Source organism: Rhinopithecus bieti, unplaced genomic scaffold, assembly GCF_001698545.2.
Source record: "Rhinopithecus bieti isolate Rb0 unplaced genomic scaffold, ASM169854v2 scaffold_13617, whole genome shotgun sequence".
NCBI classification, from domain to species: Eukaryota; Metazoa; Chordata; class Mammalia; order Primates; family Cercopithecidae; genus Rhinopithecus; species Rhinopithecus bieti.
The window spans coordinates 1,444,679-1,467,026 of NW_016807714.1; the positions used below are offsets into that span (position 1 = coordinate 1,444,679).

The 22,348-nt window shown below is 64.2% G+C and overlaps 3 protein-coding genes across 3 annotated transcripts in view; 2 read left to right on the forward strand and 1 right to left on the reverse strand.

The window, feature by feature from the left end:
- Positions 1 to 1,546, forward strand: part of MROH1 (maestro heat like repeat family member 1) — a 130,452-nt gene extending 128,906 nt beyond the window's left edge. The window contains 5 exon segments of the mRNA XM_017883492.1: positions 257 to 412; positions 487 to 621; positions 699 to 801; positions 869 to 934; positions 1,241 to 1,546. Of these exon segments, the coding sequence (XP_017738981.1) occupies positions 257 to 412; positions 487 to 621; positions 699 to 801; positions 869 to 934; positions 1,241 to 1,326 (546 nt within the window). The 3' untranslated portion in view covers positions 1,327 to 1,546.
- A 156-nt stretch (positions 1,547 to 1,702) lies between these two features.
- Positions 1,703 to 22,348, reverse strand: part of BOP1 (BOP1 ribosomal biogenesis factor) — a 29,917-nt gene continuing 9,271 nt past the window's right edge. The window contains exons 3-16 of the mRNA XM_017883491.1: positions 15,735 to 15,815; positions 4,522 to 4,676; positions 4,319 to 4,436; positions 4,122 to 4,223; positions 3,832 to 4,044; positions 3,591 to 3,752; positions 3,442 to 3,522; positions 3,300 to 3,369; positions 3,085 to 3,217; positions 2,828 to 3,008; positions 2,460 to 2,748; positions 2,187 to 2,271; positions 1,995 to 2,102; positions 1,703 to 1,916 (exon numbers count right to left, since the gene is read on the reverse strand). Of these exons, the coding sequence (XP_017738980.1) occupies positions 1,763 to 1,916; positions 1,995 to 2,102; positions 2,187 to 2,271; positions 2,460 to 2,748; positions 2,828 to 3,008; positions 3,085 to 3,217; positions 3,300 to 3,369; positions 3,442 to 3,522; positions 3,591 to 3,752; positions 3,832 to 4,044; positions 4,122 to 4,223; positions 4,319 to 4,436; positions 4,522 to 4,676; positions 15,735 to 15,815 (1,932 nt within the window). The 3' untranslated portion in view covers positions 1,703 to 1,762. The remainder of the gene's footprint in view (positions 1,917 to 1,994; positions 2,103 to 2,186; positions 2,272 to 2,459; positions 2,749 to 2,827; positions 3,009 to 3,084; positions 3,218 to 3,299; positions 3,370 to 3,441; positions 3,523 to 3,590; positions 3,753 to 3,831; positions 4,045 to 4,121; positions 4,224 to 4,318; positions 4,437 to 4,521; positions 4,677 to 15,734; positions 15,816 to 22,348) is intronic.
- SCX (scleraxis bHLH transcription factor) lies at positions 6,069 to 8,090 on the forward strand. The gene is given in 8 exon segments (XM_017883367.1): positions 6,069 to 6,150; positions 6,202 to 6,284; positions 6,286 to 6,315; positions 6,317 to 6,355; positions 6,357 to 6,434; positions 6,436 to 6,539; positions 6,541 to 6,790; positions 7,712 to 8,090. Coding segments are annotated over 8 exon segments (705 nt in total). The 3' UTR covers positions 7,751 to 8,090.

Below are 22,348 nucleotides of genomic sequence, written 5' to 3' on the forward strand. Positions count from 1 at the left end.
AGGGGGGGAAGGGGAGGGGTGGGGAGGGGAGGGGACCCCAGCCCTTCCTGCTGCTTGCTCTGAGCTTTAGCCCCAGCCCCAGCCCCACCCTTCTCCCTGTCTCTCCCACCGCGGCCAGGTGACCGTGGAGAGCATGGATCTGCAGGGGTGCTGCTTTGCTGGGCCTGGCAGCCCCCACCCATCAAGGGGTTTCCTGGCCTGTGTCAGGCAAGGACACCCACAGCCTGAGGGGCCATATGCTGCATGTCCTTCCCAGGAGAAGATGGAGTTCCGCACAGCATCCATCTCCCTCTTTGGGCACCTGAACAAAGTCTGCCATGGAGACTGTGAGGACGTCTTCCTCGAGCAGGTGGTGGGTGGGCTGGCGCCCCTGCTGCTGCACCTGCAGGACCCTCAGGCCGCCGTGGCCAGCGTGAGTAGCCAGGGGGTGGGTGGAATGGGGTGAGTGGCCTCAACTGGACTCGGCCTCAGTGCCGCATCCCTTAGGCCTGCAGGTTCGCCCTGCGCATGTGTGGCCCCAACCTGGCGTGTGAAGAGCTCTCAGCCGCTTTCCAGAAACACCTGCAGGAGGGACGGGCCCTGCACTTCGGGGAGTTCCTCAACACCACCTGCAAGCACCTGGTGAGGGGTGGGGTCAGTGGGGGCGGGGCCGGGCATGGGGGGCGGGGCCGGGCAGCGCTGACCAGGCCTCTCTCCAGATGCACCATTTCCCAGACCTCCTGGGCCGCCTGCTGACCACCTGCCTGTTCTACTTCAAGAGCAGCTGGGAGGACGTCCGAGCTGCTGCACCACTGTTCACTGGTGAGCAGCACCCCCTGCCCCGCCCCCATGCCGCCCGGCAGCCCTGCCTGATGCCCCCACTTCACAGGGTTCCTGGTGCTGCATGCAGAGCCCAGGCAGCAGCCGCAGGTGGACCTGGATCAGCTTATTTCGGGTGAGCACCCCCTCCACGGGGCCCCTCCGCTGGGCCCTGCTGACCCTGTAGGCACCCGCAGGGACTAAGTGATTTTCCTGGATTTCAGGATTTTTTCCCTGTCACTGGTGACCTCATCGTCTCTAGTAATTCACGGAAACTTCTTAACTGTTCCAAAAGAGCTTAAAAAACACTAAAAAAGGAAAAACTATCTTTCCGTTGGCTCCTGAGCCTCCCAGCAGAGGCTGTCAGGAGAGCGTGGCCCACGCGCAGGCTTGGGCATGCCGAGGTCACAGCCCCCCAGGCAGCCCCTCCCTCTGCCCCCAGCGCTCCAGATCCTGCTGAAGGACCCGGCCCCCGAGGTGCGGACCAGGGCTGCTGAGGCCCTGGGCCGCCTGGTGAAGCTCGCCTGAGGCTCCGGCCGGCGCCCCCAGCAAGGAGTACACACCCAGACCTGTGCCTGAGCTCCAAGACAGGGCCTCCCGAGGACCCCAGCCTGGGCACACAGCTGGAGGGGCCTGGACCCAGAACACGCCCTGCCAGGGACCAAACCGCAGCCCCTCAGTGAGGCCAGACAGGGTGTGGGAGTCTGTGTGCCCAATAAACTCATCTGCTCCCAGCGAGTGACTGACAGGATGCAGTGCCGCGGCCTCTTAGGGGACGGGCCAGAGGGTGCCCTGGGCTGGGCGTGTTGTCCCCACTGTTTTTGCAAAATTGAGGGGAAGGCTCGGCGCTGTGGTGGGGGCGGCTTTGTTGGCAACCCCAATTCAAGAAGGTGGGAGCACCAGGCAGCGCAGAGTAAGGCTCTATTGACTTCAGCACAACCGCCCCAGCCTGACGGCGGGACAGCTAGGTGAAGAGGCGGATGGTCCCGTCTGCCCCCGAGGAGAAGACCCATGGCTGGGTGGGGTGGAAGACGACGTCCAGCACTCCCAGGTCTCGTGTCAGCGCGTGTCCCTTCAGCACCTTGACGGGCACCAGCAGGGGGTTCTGCAGAAGGTCACTGTGGGGACGAGGAGGGCTCAGGACATGGACAGACACTACTGCCCTGGGGAGGGGGCCAGGCAGGGTCAGCACTCACTTGTACACCATGCCATGGCAGACGATGACGCTGCCGTCGTCTGAGCCTGACGCGAAGAGTGGGTACCGGGGGTGGAAGGCCACAGCCCGCAGAGCCTTCTTGTGGTGTCTGGGAGAAGGAAACCAGGTGGAAGGCAGGCTCAGGCTGGAGGGAGGGGCTCTGCTGGCCTCCTCCACCCCCAGCTCTCCTCACCTCAGCATCCTGTATGGCTTGGTGGAAAGATCCAGGTCAAACCACACCAGCTTGCTGTCGTAGCTCCCACAGATGACATTGTCACCTAGGGCCAAAGGCTGTGATGCAGGTGTTCCCACTCTCACCTGCAGGGTGCACCGCCCCCCTACTCCTTACCTGCACCCCTCATCGGCAGCGTATACCATCCCCCAACCCCTCACCTGCAGGGTGCACCATCCCCCCACCCCTCACCTGCACCCCTCACCTGCAGGGTGCACCACCCCCCACTCTCACCTGCAGGGTGCACTGCCAGGCTGGACACCCACTTGCAGTTGGGCATCAGCTTCTTGGTGAGCTCCTGGCGCAGCAGGTGGTAGAGGCGGACGCTGCGCTGGGATGCCACCAACAAGAAGGGCCGGGCAGGGTGGAAGGCCACTCGCTGCACCTGTCCATGGCTGCGGCGGAACGGGCTCTGGCTGCGACGACGGCTCAGCTGGTGAATCAGCACCTGGGTGTGGCCTTGGGTGGCCAGCACCACGGCCAGGTAGTCCCCACGCCCGTGCCAGGTCACCTGCGTCACTGGCTGCAGGAGGGCAAAGCTGGCTGATTGGCTGAGCCAGGCCCCTCCCACTGCAGCCTCACCCCCAGCGCACCCCACACACCTTGCCGTGGCAGACCCGCAGCCGCAGGCCCACTTGGCGCTCCTCCTCTGAGGCCTCCAGCCAGCGGGCTGGCTGCAAGGGGGGCTCCTCAGGCGGGACGAAGGCACTCAACAGCTGATCTGTGTTGTCCGCCATCAGCCGGTCCCCCAGAGCTGGGTTCAGCACCAGCACCGAGTCCTCCCTGTGAGCCAGGCCCAGACAGAGCCCCTAAGCACAGTGCCACCCCTGGCTCCCCGGCCCCCAGGGCCTCCACTTACACAGCCGCAGCCACCAGGCAGACAGCAGGGCTAGGGTTCCAGGCCACACTCTTCACCACGCCCCCCATGGGCACAGTCCTCACACAGCGGGCAGTGGCCACCTCCCAGAACCGCAGGGAACCGTCGTCGGAGCCTGGATGCAGAAGCGACAGCTTTCAGCACCTGGCCATCCCACCTGCCCCCACAGCTCAAGGCTGCCCCCAGCTTGGACCCACCTGAAACCAGCCACTGGCCCCCAGGAGAGACACTGAGGCACCGGACAAGGTCACTGTGGCCCCTGTAGACCTGAGGAGGAGGAAGTGGCGGTGAAGAGCCAGACTCAGAGGGTGCAACCCCAGCCCCTTAGTCTCCACTTACCAGGGCCTGGCACGTGGGGAAGGGCTGCAGGTCCCTCGGCCGAGGCAGCTTGGGGATGAGGTCCTCAGGGTCTACGTTCACCTGGAGCAGGAAAGCGCCAGGTCAGCCTTGCCCCCTGTGCCACCCCCCGGTGTGCCGCCCCCACACACCCTCATCTTGCGCTGCCGTGGGCACAGGTACAGGTCAAGGCAGCGCTCGAAGCGTTCCTGGATGAAGCGTCCGTAGGCAGGCACAGCCCGCAGGCTCAGGAACTTGCGTGGCAAAAAGCTCAGCTTCCTCTCACCCGGCTCCTGCTGTTCCCACACCAAGCGCTGTGGAGACCGAGACGGGTGGGGAGGGTCACAGGGGAGCATGGGGACGGGGCCCCGACCCCCCAGGATGCAGGCCCACCTCCTCCTCGCTGAGCAGGTATTCAGGAGGTGGGTTGTACGACTCGGCGTGGCCTGGCAGGGCCAACTTGGGTGCAGGCACGTGCATCTTGTGGCGCCCCAGCACGGCATTGGGGTCCTCCTGGGCCCACAGGTCATAGAAGCTGGGGGTGGGGTCTCGGGGCCGGCGAGGCTGGATCCAGCCCATCTTGATGGCGTGCACCATGCGAGAGACCTGCACAGACAGCTGGCTCAGGACAAGCAGTGTGGGGCGGGCAGCCCAGGCCAAGCCCCAGGGGCACGGGGCCCCACCTTCTCCTTCTCCACCAGGGAGGGGATGAAGCTGCGCTTGTCGGCCGGGCGGTTGGTCACCGGGTGGATCATGACGTCCCCGCTGAAGAAGTCGACAGCCGGCTGGGGGAAAAGATGTGGGCGTGGGGGCCAGAGTGGCTGAGGCCCTGCTGGTGCCTCCAGGACCCCCCCCCACAGGGCCACCTGCTGCCACCTACCTCATAGGGATTGAAGCCCATGTCCCCAAACTGGCCGCTCTGCAGCCGCCGCACCAGGGCCACCTGCTCATCCGTCAGCCTCAGGTCCTGCCCTGTCATCGGGTCCTGCACAGTGCGCCTGGAGACCGCCAGTCAGACCCCGCCAGCCCTGCCCCATCCCTCGGGCCCACCCTGGCTGCTGGCTCCGCCCCGCCGGCCCTCACCAGTAGTCAGGGTCGTCCATCTTGGCCAGGAACTGGTCCAGCTCATCCCTGGTCCGCAGGGGCTTGTAGATGCGCCTGCCATCCAGGTCGTAGCCCACGTGGGGGAAGTCGTTGTACCACTCCAAGGGCACGTTGCCCACCGTGTTCCGGATGTCCTGCAGCCGGGGGTCACCATATCAGTATCTGACCCTACAAGGCCCACCCCCTCTTCGGGCCACCCAGGGGAGCAGGTGAGGAGGTTGCAGGGTGAGTGCAGGCCCAGCCTCAAGTGCCCTGAGGTCACTGGCCCTGACCTACGCCCTTTCCCCAGCCCTGGGGTCTGACGTGGCACGGCGGCCACGCTGCCCCCACCCCCGCCCTCGGAGGCGCCGGAGCTGCACCTTCACATTTTCCACTGAAGTGGTGCCAACCCCAGAGCTCCCCCCTCACTGGATTCCTTGGCCAGGGCTCTGGGCAGCCACAGACAGGGATGACCTCATCACCCGCGGGCTCCCTCCCCTGGCAGGGGCCTTAGGCAGCAGTGGGCAGCTGTAAGATGAGGACTCAGGGAAGACCCCAACTGACCCATTCCACAGAGAGGCAGAAGCCAAGACCTCTGTGGGGGACCCCCCCACCATCTGCCCTCGGCCCCTCCACAGGCAGAACAGCCATGTTCCTGGTCGTACATTCCTGGTTGCAGCCCCTGCCAGCCGCCACCCTCGCTCCTTCCAGCCTGGGGACCGCTGCCCAGGCGGCTGCTTCCTGCAACAGTAGCCACGGGGAGGGGCCCAGGCAAGACAGAGCACAGCTGGGAGCCTGTGGGGTCCCCTGCCGCAGGAGGGACCCCTTGGGCCCTGTCCCCTGCTGAGGGTCCTTTCCTCTCCTCCCCATGGAGAAAAGGGGCCATCCCCAAATTGGATGATGAGGGTATGTGTGTGTTTCCTGAGGGGCCTGGTGCCCTGGAGAGGAAGAGGGGAAGGAGGAGGGGGCAAGAAGGAGACCCACGGGGTGAGAGGCCCACACAGCACAGGAACAGGGGACCTGGCCAGAGCCTAGCAGGAGGCACAGTCTGTGCCAAGCCTGGAGAGGCAGGTGCAGGACAGACAGGCAGACTGAGCTCTAGGCCCCTGAATACTCGCCTGTGCCCGCCCCCTGCACACGGCCTGGCACAAGCAGGCGCTGGCGCACATGGGAGGCAGAGACAGACAGGGTGCGGTCAGGCAGCAGGGCCAGGGTGGCTGGGTTAACTCAGTTGTGCCACAGGAGAAAACCGGGTGGTGGGTCCCGCTGACCTTCCTCCCCTCTCCCGGGGAGGGGGGCACTGCAGTCTTGGCGCCCTGAGGAACTACAGCCCAGAAGCAACCTCCCGCTTCCTCCGCATCCCCAGAGACAGAACGATGCCCCAAAGACCCCCGCCCCCAACCAAGCGTGGCCACAGAAGGCCAGGGGATGCGGCGGGCGCTGCTCGAGGAGCCTCCAGGCTGGGAGGGGCGGGGCGTGCGCGGGGGAGGGGCCGGGACGCCGCTATAAAGGCGCGGCTTCGGGGCCCCGCTCCGCCGGGACGCCACATGTGCGCGCGCGCCGGCAGCTGCCACCGCGGGGCGACAGCCGAGACCTGCGCCTCGCCCCGGGCGGCCCGCGAGGCCCGCGGTGGCCGCAGGAGGCGGCATAAGAGCAGCGCGCGACAGAGCTGACGCCGAGCCCCCGCCGCCCCATGTTCCTTCGCCACGCTGCGCCCGGCACCGCCGTGCCGCTACCTGTACCCGAGGTGAAGCCCGCTGTTCTTGGGAGGACGAGGACCGCGGCAGCGACAGCTTCGGGCTCCGACGAGAAACCCTGTCGCGTGCACGCGGCGCCGCTGCGGCCTCCAAGGCGCCCGGCGAGGGCGGGGGGCCGACGGGCCGGGGGCGGCCGGGGGCCGGCCAGGCCGTGAGCCCGGCAGCGGCACACGGGAACGCGCGCGAGCGGGACCGCCACCAACCAGCGTGAAACACGGCCTTCACGGCGCTTCGCACGCTGATCCCACCGAGCCCGCGGACCGCAAGCCCCAAGGATCGAGACGCTACGCCTGGCCTCCAGCTACATCTCGCCACCTGGGCAACGTTGCTGCTTGGCAGGCGAGGCCTGCGGGCGACGGGGAAACAGCCCTGGCCACTCCGGGCCCGCCTTCTTCCCACGCGGCGCGCGCGGCAGCCCCCGCCCCCGGCCCCCGCCGCCTCCCGCCCGCGACGGCGAGAACACCCAGCCCAAACAGATCTGCACCTTCTGCCTCAGCAACCAGAGAAAGTTGGTGAGCACGGGCCGTGGGGCGCCGAGGGGGCCTCCAACGCGCCCCTCAGTCCACACCTGCCAGGCAGAGGAGGCGAGGCCACGCGGGCAGGGCTCCCCAACAGGGCACAGGCAGGCACACCTGTAACACAGGTCTGCTGGGGGCTGGGGCCTTCTCTTGGGGCTCCTCTCCAGGGCGGCCCTAGGACACCCGGCTCCCAGTGGAGTGTGGAGTCACCCCCAGGGAGCTGCATGAGGGGTAACAGCCAGGGATGCCCAAAGGGGCCCACCCAGGGCGGGGAGGCTGGGAGCTGGACCAGGCCGCTGCAAGCTTCCCTTTTCAGCAAGTTGAAAGGTAGAGTGAAAAGAGCTGAGTTCAGAAAGTAAGAGGCTGCAAGGCAAGAGAGGAAGGACCCTGCGGTCTTAGCCCCTGCGGCCCACCACGGGCCTAAGCCATCTTGGGCACCTGCTGTCCGTCCCCTACCTAGGCTGCACACCAAGACACCAGGTCCTGTAGGGCTGCCCGAGATGTGGGCCATGGGACACGAAGGCAGAAGCTGGCAGGAGATGTGGGGGCTGGGGATGAGGGCCCCTGCAGGAGACGCTGGCCAGCTGTGATTTACAGCTCCTGCTGTGCTTGGTGGCACCGGAAAAGCAGGGTGAGCAGGGAGAAAATACGGCACGGCTTTTCCCAATCCCCATTTCCTCTCCAGACAGCACGCGCGAGCTCCTGGGGCCTGAACATCTGGGAAATTTAATTTTACAATTTCGGCTGTGCAGCAGTATGCTCCCCTCCCCAAAACGCTTGAGGGAAGCTGGGGAGAGCCGGGAAGGAGGTGCCTCAGTGCTGGCCACCTGAGATGGCACCCAGCAGGGAGGCCAGAGAGGTGCAGATTGGCGCTGGACTCTGCTGGGGCCTGACACTCCTCCCTCCCCTCTGCAGAGCAAGGACCGCGACAGAAAGACAGCGATTCGCAGTTAGGAGGTGGCCGGCAGCAGCCAGGAGGCAGACGCTGCTGGGGGAGGTGAACACCCAGGGTGACGGCAGACAGCCCCCACCTTGGACCTGAGCTGGGCAAGGCCCGCCACAAGCATGCCCCAGGCCAGCCCTAGCTGCAAGCGGGGCCGAGGGACAGATGGACGTACAGACAGGCGCCGGCAGCGGGACTCTGCGCTGGCCCCAGCACCTGCCCGGGCCCACTGGAACTTTCTGCGCTGGCTTTTCTTCCGGCCACTGTGTGTTGGCGTCTTGTGTTTTTGATATGATAATATAAAGTCTGAAAATTTTGTATAATTAAAAACAAAACAGTATCTTCCAAATACGGAGGCCAACTGTCAGAATTCACCCCCAGCCTGAGCCTCCATTCCCACCCTTGGTGGTCCCATCCTCCTCAGGCCAAGTACCCCAGCTCCCTAGGAAGCCCCCACTTTACAGGCTCAGGGCCACCCCTCCCTGGGCTGAGGCGGTGAGGACAGGCTGAGCTCACCCACAGAGCCTCCTATTGGGAAGCTGCAGGGTGGGGATGAGGGAGCCACGCAGGGAGAAAGGGTGGGGGAGGAGCTGCATGGCAGAAGATGGGGAGGGTGAGGCACAAGGCAGAGATGCCACAAGGCAGGGACAGGGAGGCGGCAGCAGGGCAGGGGTGCCCCACTCTCGGGCCTGCCGGGCACCCAGGGGCCCTGAGGGTGAGGAGGGTGCTACATCTGGCCTCGGGTCACAAGGAGTGAAGCAAGCTGTGCTGCCCAGCAGAGGGGGTGGGCGCCCAGCCCCAGCAAGGGGCTTGACTGGAGAGAGGGGCGTCTCCTCATGCACCAGGGCCATTTGGCCCCTGGAAGCACTGCCCACATGGGAAGGAGGACCCCTGGCCATCCTCCTCCCACCACCATGTCCCACCCAGCCCCCTGAATACCCCGCCCACCACAGGAGGTGGGTTGAGCCCCCACAGCGCTCTGCGCACAGCTGGCTGGCCATTAAAACCCTGCAGGTGACAATTACCGTTTAGTGGTGTGAGCTCAGTGGGCACAGAGAGAAGAAAGGCGGGCGGTATGTGAGCTCAGTGGGCACAGAGAGAAGAAAGGCAGGCGGTGCTGTGTGGACCACCTCCCCCCAACCCTGCCAGGCCACAGCCTAACTTCCGGCTGGATGGACAATGGCTGACGGCACCAGGTGCGGGCGTCAGGGCGGCGGCTGGCCACAGTTCCCTCCCTAGCACAGGCACGGACGCACCCCCACCGGGGAGACCAGGTGCTGTGGCCCACGTGGGCATCAGTGCAGGGCTGGCCCAGGACTGCCCCTCCTCTGCAAAGACAGGCTCCAGGGAACGGCAGAGCAGGAAGCAGTGGTGTAATTTTGGAGGAAATTCTCAAAGCCAGAGCCATTAAGGGCTAGAGGGGGGCTGCGTCCAATCTGATAGAAATATAACAGGATAAAAAAAGTCACAACGGCAGGTTTCGTTCAGAGAGAAACCCAACCCCAAATTTCCTCTCCCTAATCCTGCAGGAGCCCACAGCTGGCCAGAGGGAGGGAGGAGAGGACAAGCTCAGTCATTGCAGAGGCCCCCGCCCGCGGGGAGCCAGGGCCCGGGGGACATGGGGATGCAGCTAGGGGCTGAGGCGGCCCCTTCCCTTCTCGGGAGCTTTCCTCACACCCCTGCCCCGCCACCCTCCCAGGCACCAAGGCGCTTGTGAGTGAGGAGCAGGGTGGACCCAGGAGCATGGCCAAGACCGGCACTCTGCATAGCACCCTATGTACACTGGGTGTACATCTGTAGGGAGGGTCCATGGCCCACCTGCTCCTCACCTCCAGGCCTCCCATTTCCAGACCTGGGCCTGGTGGGGGTTGCAAACCTCTACATCAACCCCCTACCTCAGTGGCCGGTCAGTGTTGGGGACAAATCTGATGGAAGATACTGAAAGTCCCCAGGGCAGGGACACCAGGGGCTGCTGGCCTGAGCAGGCAGGTGCGGGGCCTCGGCGGCCGGCACCAAGGACAGGGCAGAGCCAGCTCGGAGCAGGAATGCAGGAGGCCAGACGTGAGCAGGTGGGAAGGTGCGGGCCCGGGTGGGGAGGTCTGGGCAGGGTCAAGAGGGAGTGCTGGGGAAAGGGATGTCAGAGCCCCCGTGGACTGGGGTCAGAGTTTGGGGTGTCTAACGAGGCCAGAAGGGAACAGGAACAACAACCCGGAGGCCTCAGGGCTGAAAGGATCCCCAGGGCCCTGCTGGTTGGGGTGCAGTACTCACAGCCAGGCCCTCCGCTGCGGGCCTGACTCCGACCGCGGCTGCAGCTTGGCCAGCCTCAGGCCTGGGCAGCCAGCCCAGCCGCTCCCTGAGCTGCACCGGTAGCAGCGGCCGAGGGCCCGGCCCGCCAGCCAGCAAGAAGGGAGGGGCGGGGGAGGAACACTCCGTCACCCTCCACTGCTCCAGAAATTCAAACCAGACCGGGGGTGGCGTGGGCTGACCCCCCAGGCCCGCGGTGGCCCACCCGAACCCACTCGCAGCTCACAGCCGCCAGGCAGAGGAGTGGCAGGTGCCCCCTGCCCACCACAGCCCCTGGCTCCCTTCCCAGAGTGCTGGCCTCACCTCCACAGAGACCCAGGGCTCCCTCTGCCTGTGCCCCACAGAGGCAGCTGGGACGGAAAGGGCCCCAGCCTGCACCCTGGGCCAGCAGCCGCCCCTGTGAGCCGAGCGGGGCTGGAAACGCTCTGCTGGGCCTCAGCTGTCAGCTCCTGTCCCCAGCCTGGGGAACGAGCTGCTGGCGGGACACATGATTCATCAGGCTGCCTGCGCCCACCGCCCGCCCCGCCCTGCGCAGCACCTGTGGGCTGCCAGGAAACACATGTGACCCCTCTGGGTCAGGCCCCGCACGGAGAGCCCCGGCCGGCCGGGGGCACACACAGACCTAGCATCAGGGCTCTCCCGGGGGCCGCCCAGCCCCAAGGCCCCTAGCCCAGACTGCACCGGACACAGGCCGCAACCGGCTGATGTGTCGGCTGGGATTTTTCCGCTCTCGATGAGCCCCCTCCCTCCCCCTCCCCAAAGTGGCTGCAGCTGTCAGGACCACAGATTGGAACTGCAGGTATGGGGCTGGCCCGCTGCCCGCCTCCTCCCGTGTCTGTCTGCAAGAGAGGAAGCCGGCCCACCTCTGGAATCCTTCACTCTCTCCTCGTTCCGCCTCTCCCACCTGTCCCCCGGGAGCGCGGGGTCAGCCGCCCTCGCTCAGTCTCTCTCTTCCCCAGCCCCTCTCCGATTACAATGCGGGTAGTGTTCAGCACTCGCGCCGCTCCCCTGCACAAAACGCCCGCCTGTCTCAGAGCGCCACACGGCCTTCCTGTGCGACATGAGGCCGCCGCCGCCTCCTCCTCCTCTTCCTCAGGGTTTTATCTGTCAAACTGCTCAGGGCAAGGCCAGGGCAGGAGGCTCACCTGCTGCATCTCACCCTACTGAAGGTTCCAGCAGGGGTGCTGGGCCCTGGCACTGGGACCAGAGGGGAGAAAGCCAGGTCCTGCTTGGTCTCCTCCTCCTCCTCCTCAAAGTCCAAACCAGCTGAGCGGACCCCAGCCCAAGGTGGGGTCCCAGGCAGGAGGAGCCGCCAGCCCAGAGGCCCTCACCTCTGGCCCTGCTCCCGCCAACCACGCATCTGCCCTTCCAGAGGCTAGGCACACAGCTCGGCCTCCTCCCGGCACCTCTACCACAGGAGAGAAGCCACTACTGACCCAGGTGTCCTGGCACCTCCACAGCTGGGAGGGCAGCAAGTCACCCCCTGGGGGTCTGCAGTCTAGAGAGAGGCCACTACTGACCCAGGGGCTCCTCCAGACCTGGCCTGCCTCAGTCTCTGCTGGGAATGGCCCAGGGACAATGGCTGTTCTCAGGCAGAGCACCCCAATGCCTGGCGTCTCATAAGCAGGGGCTCCCAGAAACTCCTGCAGGATGCTGGGGGTGGGGCACAGGCTTGGGGCATGACACCCCCAACATCCCCCCGACACCTCCCAGTGCTCACCACTCCTCGGCCTGCTCTGAGTCCCACAACTCAGAGCTGCAGCTTCCAGGCAGGGTGGGAACAGGGCTCCAGAGGTCCACACCCGCTCAGCCCCCAACTCCGGACACCTCCAAAATCTCATTCTGGAGACTTTTCCCCCAGTCCTGATCCATGCACACACATGCACCTGGGACTCCCATCCCCTGCGGAACAGCCCCAGCCTTGGGACACACACCCAGACCCAGCTCTCCACAGCCAACCTCCCCAGAAGGCCCAGAGCCTGCAGCCTGATCACCACCTGCCCAACAGACCTTGCCCTCCAATGCCTTCCCCAGCTCCGCTCCACAGGCTGCTCTGCAAGCCTCAGGACAAAGCCTCTGTTAGAGCCCGGTAGAGAACCCCCACCTGCCCACCCAGGTTCTAGCTGCCAAGGACGCTGGCCCCGAGTGGGCACAGCAGGCCAGGGCCTCCACCACCCTTGCAGCCCAAAGCAGGAGGACGCGGCTTCGGAAAGCCACTCCCACCTGCCAGCCACTGCCCGGCCCTGCTTCATCGGAGAGCCCCAGGTGCCCCCATGAGGGCCCTGGCTTCCCTGCCCCTCCTCACTGACCCCAGGGTCTCTCCTCTCCCAAACAGGACAACCGAGTGCAGCAGGCCAGGCCTAGGAGGGCCTTCAAGTTGGCCAAGGGGCACGCAGCAGTCAGGCTACACACACCCACCCATAGCCTGGGTAGCAGGGCGCGCCCGTTTCCCTCCTCGGTGGAAAGGGACCAGACCCAAGGGCCAGCCTCAGCACAGTCAGCAGCCCCCTCGGAGGCAGGCATGCAGGCGGCCGCGGGGGTGGACAGCCGCCAGGGAGATTGGGGCGGTCTGCAGGCCTGGGCGCCCTCCACAAGCAGCGTGGGGAGGGCCGTTCACTCGCCGGGAAACCTGAGCTGAGGCCGCGCTGCCAGCAGCGACGCAAGCCTGAGTACGCGGGGCCAGGACGCGGGGCGGGGCGGGGCAGCCCGGAGGAGCGGGAGGCCGCCAGCGCTGGAGGCAGCTGCCGGTTCAGTAGCTGGGAGAAGCCATTAACAGCGCTTGGCGCGAGAGCAGAGGGGACCATGGGCTCTGGACGCAGACAGGCCCGGCTGCATCCCTGCGGGAACCCGACTGACAGCCCAGGCAGGGTCAGGGGCACCGGGGAGCCGGCAAGGCTGCACCCCAGCCCCAGACTCTAGACCCCAGTGGAGGCCTTGCGGGGGATGGCCCCAGGCCAGCACCACAGGCACGGGGAAGGGACCGCAGAGGGCAGCTCCTCCGGCCAGAGTTGACGGCCACCCTGACCCCTCAGCCTGCCACACTCTCCTGACAAACACCGCTACAGGCAGGGGAAGGGTGGGTGGCTGCATCCTCTGCCTGAGCAGCTGCCCGGCCTCAGTTTCTCCCAACGGCTCAAATCAAAGTGGAGGGGTTGCTTCTGCAAAGGCCAAGCAACCCCCTCGCCCCGCCCCTCCACCCCGGCCCACCTCCCGGGGGTCCCAGCGGCTGGATGAGATCACGTCTGTGAAGCTCCAGGCGCGGTGGGAGAGGGGTGAGGTGGCCATGCGGGGGCGGGGCAGCCACGGCTCAGCCGGCTCCTGGGGGCCCCCCACTGCCGGGCGGCAGGACCCCAGCCAGGCCCAGCGCCTCCTCCAGGGGTTCCACCCGCCTCCCTCTGCCGGCGCACCTGGGGGAGGGGAATAAGGAGACCAAGAGCTGGAGCACAGAGAGGCTGCTCTGGTCTTCAAATGTCAGCGCCCAGCAGGGGGTCCCTGACGCGGTGAGAGGCCCCAAAGCCCCGGTGTCATCCAGGTCCAGGCCCTGGATCCAGACCCAGGAAGAGCAGGGAAGTGGCCTGAGGAGAAGGGGAGGCAGGTGGGTAGGGGGTGGTGGGGAGGCACCTCCCGCCAGCAGGAGCTTGGGCCGACCTTCTCAGCATCACAGCCACTGCCACCCTCGCGCCCTTGCGCTCCAGCTGAGATCGCGGCTCGCAGGAGCACACGCCCCAGCGGCACCCTCCCTGCCCTGCTGCCAGGGGCCCTCCTCAAAGTCCTGAAGGGCCTTGGCAGTGAGGTCGGCCTTCTCCCAGCCAGCTCTGCCCAGTGCCGAGGAGGACCATGGTCCTGGTGCCACGACCACCTCCAAGGACACGGGGCTGCCTGACGGGCCCGGCTCTCCTCACCCCACTGTCTCATCGCAGAGCTGCAGGCTGTCTCCCACCTCCCAAGCCTCTTTCCTGCCCACCTGTGGCCCCAAATCACTCCCCTGGGGCCACCCCACTTTGCTCCAAGGGAAAGGAGGCCCAGGCAGATGCGGACTTCTCTGGACGGGAGGCATCTGTCCTGGCCTGGCCTGGCTCCTGAAAGCTGAGCTCTGCCGCCCCCTCGAGCCGCTGGCCGGCTGTGCTGGCAGGAGCACCGGGCGGCACCCCGGCTCGCTCGCCGTCACTCAGACCAACATGTGGGATAGTCATCACTGGAGGAAGCAGCCCCCACATCCCTGGCCGGCTTCCTCCCGGCACAGCAGGGGGCTGCCCACCCGGCAGGCGGTGGTGGCACTGGACAGGCCTGGCAAAGCACCCCCAGGGGCAGCAGGGTCCCACAGGCCCTACCGAGGCCCCTCCCCCGGCCTCCGCACTCCGTTTACAATCATCATCGATTTCTCAAAATACCAAATATAAAAAAGTAGCCGACAGGATGTGGCTGCCGACAGCCAGAGCCCCCGGGAGGGGGAGGGGAGACAGGCAGGGAGCGCGCGGCGTGGCCCCCCCTCTCTGAGTGAGCCCGCTGCTCCGGCCAGGAAACCAATTTATTTTGTTTTGTCTCTGTTCTCTGAACGCGCAGCAGAGACCGGATCGGGCGGGCGGCCAAGGCTCCTGCAGCCACAGCCAAGAGAGCTGAAGGATGGGGGAGGAACCTGGCGGGAGGGGGACGCGTGTCTCCCCCAGGCCCCGAGAGGACAGCCCCTGACAGGCAGGGAGGAAGAGCTCCTTCGGGAAGGCCCTACACCAAAGCCTTCTCCTTCCCCCGCAGCCCCCAGGGCCCAAAGGGGCCTCCGCCTCACACCCAGGTGCTCCACGGGGACCACAGTCCCACCCTGGGGCCAGGCCACACTGAGGAGGGTACAGGCAGGCACTGCCTCTGGCCTCAGAGCTTCTCAGAGCTTCCAGACCCTCTCAAATGAGGGCAGCCCCCCGCAGCCAAATCTGCTCCTGGACACAGCCCGTCCCAGCCTCTCCACGCCGGCAGAGCCCAGCCCAGTGCCAGCCTCTCCATGCCAGCAGAGCCCAGCCTGGCAGCACGCGTCCCCCTTCGCCTGCAAGCTCCTTATGAGAAACAGCCGACCTCCAACCCCTCCTGAGATGTGCTCCTGGGACTCACTCAGAGGTCAGAGTCAATGACCCCGGCCCACATCAGCCACCACCAGGGGCTGGGGGGGACTCCAGGGGAAGGGAAGGACCACCACTGCCAGAACATCAGGACATCAGGAGGCAGCCATGGCCCTGTCCTGCCCACCTGGCCCACAGCCAAAATGTGGCTCCCCACACAGCACACATGACAGGAGCACCACCCATGCCCATGACCCCTACCCAGACCATGTACACTGTCTCCAGGGAGCCCCAGCCACCCTGCAGAAGACACAGGAGCCCCCGGGGCCTGTCCACAGGCCAGGGCTGACACAGGGGCATGGAGCCACACCCAGGTCCTTCCCCTTCACAGGCAATGATGACACACACACATTGCAGTCTTGTGTCCCAGACCCCGAAATTGCTCCTGCAGACGGGGAACAGGGCCCCAAGCCAGGACGCCCACGCGGGCCTCTGGAGCCTTGCTGCGGCCCCAACAGTGTGGCCCACCTGCGGGCAGGTCCCAGCACCCCCCAGGGCAACCACGGCCCCAACGCCCAGCACCTGCTAGGCTGTGATGGAAGATGCCCCACCCTGCCCAGTGGGAAAGCAGCCCCAGCCCCACCTCCTCATCAGAGCTGTCCTCCGCGTACTCATCCCCAATCCGGGCGCTCGCCACCTCTGTCCTCGGGCCAGGGCTGCCGTCCTGCAGAGAGAGGGGGAAAATGGTTACTTCAGGGGATACAGCATGTCCTTTGACCCTGGGGGGATCCCAGACCCGGGAAGCCCACCCCCGCCCCAACTCTGAGCGGCTCCAGCCTGGCCCAGGCCTTAGCACAAGGCCAAGAACACCCAGCTCTAAGGGGGCCTCTGGGGGCCGTGGCTGGCGCCCGGCACCACGGCCCTGTCCTCTATAAGGGCTGGACTGCAGCCTCCCCAGGCCTCTGTCCCTAGGCTGACCCGGGTCAGGCTAGACACGGAGGCCACTGGGGCAGTCAGGAGCAAAGCCTGCACCTGAGGACTAAGACGCCCACCCACCACCAACCACCCTGCACCCCCATTCATGTCAAAGCCGCAGGACTCCTCCCTGAGGCCCCACGTGGGGCTCCTGCCCAGCCCCGCCTGGGATGGGGACATGGTTGGGGAAGGAGCAGACACAGCTGTCACAGCAGCGTCACCGGGGGCAATGCCCTTGAAGGGGCGGGGCACATACATTGTCCACCCATCTCGGGGGCCATGTCCAGCCCAGTCCAGCCAGCAGAGGGCCCAGACAGGGCCCCAAACGCTCAGAAGGCCTGCAGCCCCCACAGGCTCCCTGGCGCCCAGCATCCTCCCACCCACCACATCCTCAGCCTAGGCCGACCCCATCCCACCGGGTCAGAGAGTGGGCGCCACTGAGAATTCACGCCCCAAGCTGGAAAACAGATTCTGCCCTCAACTGTGGAGGTGAGGATGGCTCCAACCGGATCGGGTTTACTGGCGGAACCAAGGTTGATGGGGAAAACAGGCCACCTCTCACCCGTGGGGGCAGTAAAGTGCTCGGGCACAGGAACCCCAGAGCGAGGGCGGGCACGCCACCCCCCCCGCCCCAGCCCCTCTTCCCTCCGGCCCGGGCCCCTCCCCTGCCTGTTTTTTCCTTCAATATAGAGAGATGGGAGACTAAGTTTTTTCCCAGGCCAGGAAGAAGGAAGGATTCAGTTTCCACGTCTCCCCCTGCCACTGACAGTGGCCTGGGGCACCCAGTGACACTGAGCTCTTGCCCCTGCCTGGAGCACACAAGCCCCCAGAAGCGCAGCAGACACGAGGCCCCGGCCCCAAGCCCCAGACCTGCACAAGGGCAGTTCCACACCAAGTGGTGGTCAGCTGCCCCCACCTGGCCTCTGCTGCATGGGTATCGGCTGGGCTTCCGACCGCTCGCAGTGGCCAGGGCTGAAGCACCATACCCCGGAGTCCCAGCCTCGGTGCTCATGGGCCACAGTCCCAGGGTCCTGGCAGGTGGACAAAAGACTTGTCACCCAGCACTCTGTGCCCCGTAGCCCCTGTGCTGGATGTGGACAGGCCACGGCACAGGCAGGCTCTGGACAGGGGGCAGAGGCGCCCTTGGGAAGGGCTGGGTGTCCAGGGGCACAGCATCCCCGTGGGACAGCTGTGGGGCACACTGAGTCCACCAGGGGGCGACAGCGCTCAGCCAGGCCCAGCGCCCGAAGGGCAGGGGCAGTGCGGTGCGGGCAGGGGCGACGTGGGCAGGGGAGGCCTCTGCTGGGAACTGCCTGACCTAGAAGGCCCCTTCAGATTTTGGAGGCAAATGCTGCGGGGCATTGAGCATATTTTTTTAAATGTAAAAATTAGAGGAAAAGGCCACTAAAACCCTAACGACACAGACAACGGAACACGAGCCCACGCCATGCTCCGGACTCCTGGGGACAGGACCTCCTCCCGCCACGCCCATGCCTGGAGTCAGCCCAGGTCCTCCAGGGCCTCCAGCACCACCCACAGTGGTGTGCCGCCTGACTGAGGACCTCCGCTGCTGGGGGACACAAGGGATGCGGGGTCCACGTGCAGGGGTTCCTGAGGAGGGGCTGAGCCTGATGGAGCCGGAGAGTCGTGTGAGGGTGAAGCAAAGCTGAGAGAGAGCGCAGGCGAGCGCCACTGGGCAGAGGCAGGTGGGTCAGAAGGACTGACCGGTGGGCAGGGAGCTGCTGACAGGGAGCGCAGGACAGGGTGCCAGGGCCGCTGGGGCCCAGGAAAGGCTGCTGCAGTCCCTGAACCCTCTATGGCCTCTGCCCAGCCCAAGGGCTAGAATGCCACCATGAGGACCAAAGGGAGAAACCCACAGCAGGTTCAGCCAGCCAGAAACGGTGTCCAAGCGCAGGAGTCCCCTACTGTGACTGCACCAGAGCCTCCCCTGCCCAGCATCAGGCCAGTCAGGCCATGCCCCACTGCCACCAACCAGGCATGTGACACGGGCTCTCCCTTCACCTCCTGGGAGAGGACGGCGACAGAGCTGCGGTGTCCTGGGTCGGTGGGAAGACAACTCTGCTCCCAGGGCCGCCCACAAGAGGGTTCTGCTGGGGACGTGGACGGCAGGAGGGAAGCAGTGCCAATGTGCCCGGAGACCAGAGCCAGAACATCGCTGTCAGGGTGCCAAGGAGACCAAGAGAACCCAGCGCTGCACCATGGACCCCACACCTGGCACCTCAGCACTGCCAAGGATCCCCAGGGCCCTGCCCACGCTAGCCACAGGGTGCCCAGCACAGAGACGGCTAGCATCCAAGAGCTCTGTGCTGATGGCTCATCTGACACCAACGACTCATCAACAGGTACCTAGGAAACCCACGTTTTGTTTTAAAGAAAGTACATCACCAGGAACTGAAAAGCCCAGAGAAAATACACACCAAAAAACATCCCTTTTTATCTCAGAGAAAAAGAAGGTAACTACGGGGAAGAGCCCAAGAGTGGCAGGGTCATTCCCAGGCATGGAGACCAACCCTGCACGAGGCACTGGCCGTGTGTGCTGCCACCAGCAGCCCCAAGACCACCACGGCCACAACCACCACAGGCCACGACCACCACAGGCCCCAAGATCACCACGGGCCCGAGGACCACTGTGGGCCACGACCACCACAAGCCATGACTGCCACAGGCCCCTTAGACCACCATGGGCCCTGACCATCACAGGCCACGACCACCACGGGCCACGACCATCACGGGCCACGACCACCACAGGCCCCAAGAACTACTGTGTGCCATGACCGCCACAGGCTCCAAGACCACCATGGGCCAAGGCCACCACAGCCAAGACCACCAGCCATGTGCCCAGCCACACAGACCAGAGATCACTCCAGTGTGACTTGGTGCCCCACTGCAGACAGCTGTGCAGAGGGGGGCCCAAGGACTCCCATGTGCCAGGCCTGGTTTAGATGAGACCCTGGCTGTGGAATGAGGTTCTGAGGAGCCTTGGGGGAAGAGTATCTGGCAAGCATAGGGTGACTATGACCATTTTGAAACACAGCCACAAACCTTTGATTCTCATCACATCAAGAGACAGAGTCTATGTCCCCCCTCCCCGCAAATCTGGGTGGGCTTGTGGCTGCTTTACCCACCCAAGGGAGGCAGCCCACACTGACGCCACAGGATTCTGGGCTGAGGTCGTGAGCGCCGTGCTGCTCTGCCCATCACAGGAGACGGTGTCCTTGCAGCCCTGAGCCCTGGGAGGGGGACGGCTGGACAGGGGTACCCTGCGTGAACATGGCTGTCAGGGACGGTCTGGATGCACAAGAGGCCTGGCCGTGCTCGCCTGAGATCCTCACCCAAGGCCCGGAGCACAGGATGTGAGCCGAGTGTCAATCTTCCTCAGGTGGAATGTACCAGAACCCTCTGGGGCTCCCCGGCCCCCCAGTGCGACACTGTACTAGGGGCGTACTGACCCTACTGCTTTCGGCCTGAACTCTGACCCCTCGAATCCAGAATGCTACAAAATATCTGTTTCATGCTGCAAAGTGCCAGGACAGATGGCAGAACAGCTGCCTGACTCCCCCACGGGGCCAAGAAGCTTGGAGCCAACAGTCTTCAAAAGAACCCAAAGCAAGGCCACGGGCAGAGGCAAAAGCGGAGTCCACCACCAGCCCTGGGCCCTGGTCCCATCCCCAGCTCTGGGGTCCACACCCAGGCAACTTCGCCCACGGTGGGCTCCACTAACCAGCTGGTGAGAGTCGCTGCGCAGCCTTTTCCAGACTCCACAGAGCTGCAGCCCCAGACCACTCTCCAGCAGACAGCACCAGCGCCCAGACCCCAGAACCACAGCAACAGGGGGCCCGAGTCCAGGGTTCCCACACTGCAGCTACACGCCCTGCCGTCTGCCATTCCCAGAGCCTTTGCTGAGACGCTGGCGGGATCCCCCGACCAAGAGTCTGCATGATGCTCCGGCACAGGCTGAACAATCCTTACATTCTCTAGGAAGGCTGGGCCCGGTGGCTCACGCCTGTCATCCCAGCACTCTGGGAGATCTGGGCAGGCGAATCAGTTGAGATTAAGAGTTCAAGACCAGACTGGCCAACATGGAAAACCCCGTCTCTACTAAAAATACAAAAAATTAGCTGGGCGTAGTGGCGCTTACCTGTAATCCCAGCGGGAGGCTGAGGCAGGAGAACTGCTTGAATTCTGGAGGTGGTGACTGCAGTGAGCCAAAATCAGGTTACTGCACTCCAGCCTGGGCGACAGATTCGTCGCAAAAAAAAAAAAACACACACACAAATCTGGAATTGTCACTTTAATACTAAGTCTTAGGCTTTCTCTTACTTGTGTTTTTTTCTTTCAAGACAGTCTCACTCACTGTCACCCCAGATGGAGTGCAGTGGCATGATCTCAGCTTTCTCCAACTTCCGCCTCCCAGGCTCAAGCGATTCACACAAGGTTTCACCATGTCGGCTGGGCTGGTCTCGAACTCCTCAAGTGATCCACCTGCCTCGGCCTCCCAAAGTGCTGGGAGTACAGGTTTGGCTCACCACACCCAGTCTTTTCTCACATTCTTGACTGTGGCAAGCAGATTAAATTGATAAAAACAAACTTCTGCACAAAAGAATGAAAAGAAAAAACTCAGGTAAATAAAAAGACAAAGCCAAGCACGGGGGAAAAAATGAATCAAAATGAGCACAGAAGGGACAAAGTAGCTCTGAGCGCACGGATCCCACAGACCCACCAGACGCCAGTGACAAAGAGAAGGCACTGCCACCCGTCCTCACTCTGGCCCAACCGCCGCCGGGCGCTGCTGGAGGGGCACAGGGAGCGAGGCACAGGTCGGCAGGAGGCAGGTTCCTCCCCAACTGGTCAGTGGAGAGCTGGGGGCACCCAGCCCAGGGCGCCCCTCCAGTGGGACGGCTCACAGACACGGTCAACAGCGGGAAGGGCAGGGGCTGGAGAAGGTCCCAGGGAGTAGGAACCAGGCCAGGAGACAGAACTCTCAGGTCACGTAGGTAGCACGGAACGCAATTAAGAGGCAGGACTACCAGGCCCCAGGCAGGGAGGCTGGAGATGGGGTGGGCACCGGGGTAAGGCTGGCCAGAGCAGGTGGACCCAGAAAGAGGGGTCGCTGTAGCAGGGACGTGAGGGGTGGGAAGGGATGCCTGCCCCCAAACCACACATACACAAAAATAAATCAAACCCACTGGCCCCAAGCAGGCTACTAGCAACAGCTGTGGGCCCTGCTGTGGCCAAGACCAGATACCCCAGGAAGGGAAAGGGGAGGTACAGCACCCACCCCATCTTCTCGGGCCCTGTCCCTGCCCTCATCCCTATCCATCGACCACTCCCAGACACAGAGCACCCTTCTTCACCTTCACTCCTGAGCTCCTCGTGCCAATAGTCAGGGGAGGAGCTGGGAAGGGCACAGCCAGGCCCTGTTCCTCGAGTGAACTGCACAAAACGCCAGGACTCCTGACCCCAGAAACAGACAGCAAATGCTTGTTGTTGAAAGGCACTATAGTGTCCAGGCACGGTTGCTCACGCCTATAATCCCAACACTTTGGGAGGCCGAGGCAGGCGGATCACCTGAGGTCAGGAGTTCAAGACCAGCCTGGCCAACATGGTGACACCCCCCTCTCTACAAAAAATACAGAAAAAAAAAATTACCCAAGCGTGGTGGTGGGCACCTGTAATCCCAGCTACTCAGGAGGCTGAGGCACAAGAATCGCTCGAACCCAGGAGGCGGAGGTTGCAGTGAGCCGAGATCGTGCCATTGCACTCCAGCCTGGGCGACAAGAGCAAAAAACTCTTGTCTCAAAAAAAAAAAAAAAAAGAAAGGCTCTATGGTTTGGGGCAGTTTGTTATGGCGGCAGATAACCAACAGAAAACAGCAAAGGGCTCCTGGCCCAGGGAGCTCAGACCAAAATGACAAGAACCAGCTAGCTGTCCTGCCCTTGGGCAACAACCATGAGGGTTTCCAGCCAGGTAAGTACACGGATGATCCCACCAAAGGGAAGACAGAAGGGCTTCCGGGACTGGGACCACGAGCACGCATTGCCACGCCCGGCTCATTTATTAAATTTTCTGTAAAAATGGGGTCTCACTATATGGCACAGGCTGGTCTTGAACTTCTGGGCTCAAGAGATCCACCTGCCTTGGCCTCCCAAAGTGCTGGGATTACAGGTGTGAGCCACTGGGCCCGGCTTGTGACTCATTCTTTTTATTTTTATCTTTTCAGTTAAGCCCAGCTGAGCGAGCCTCATTCTTTTTTTTTTTTTT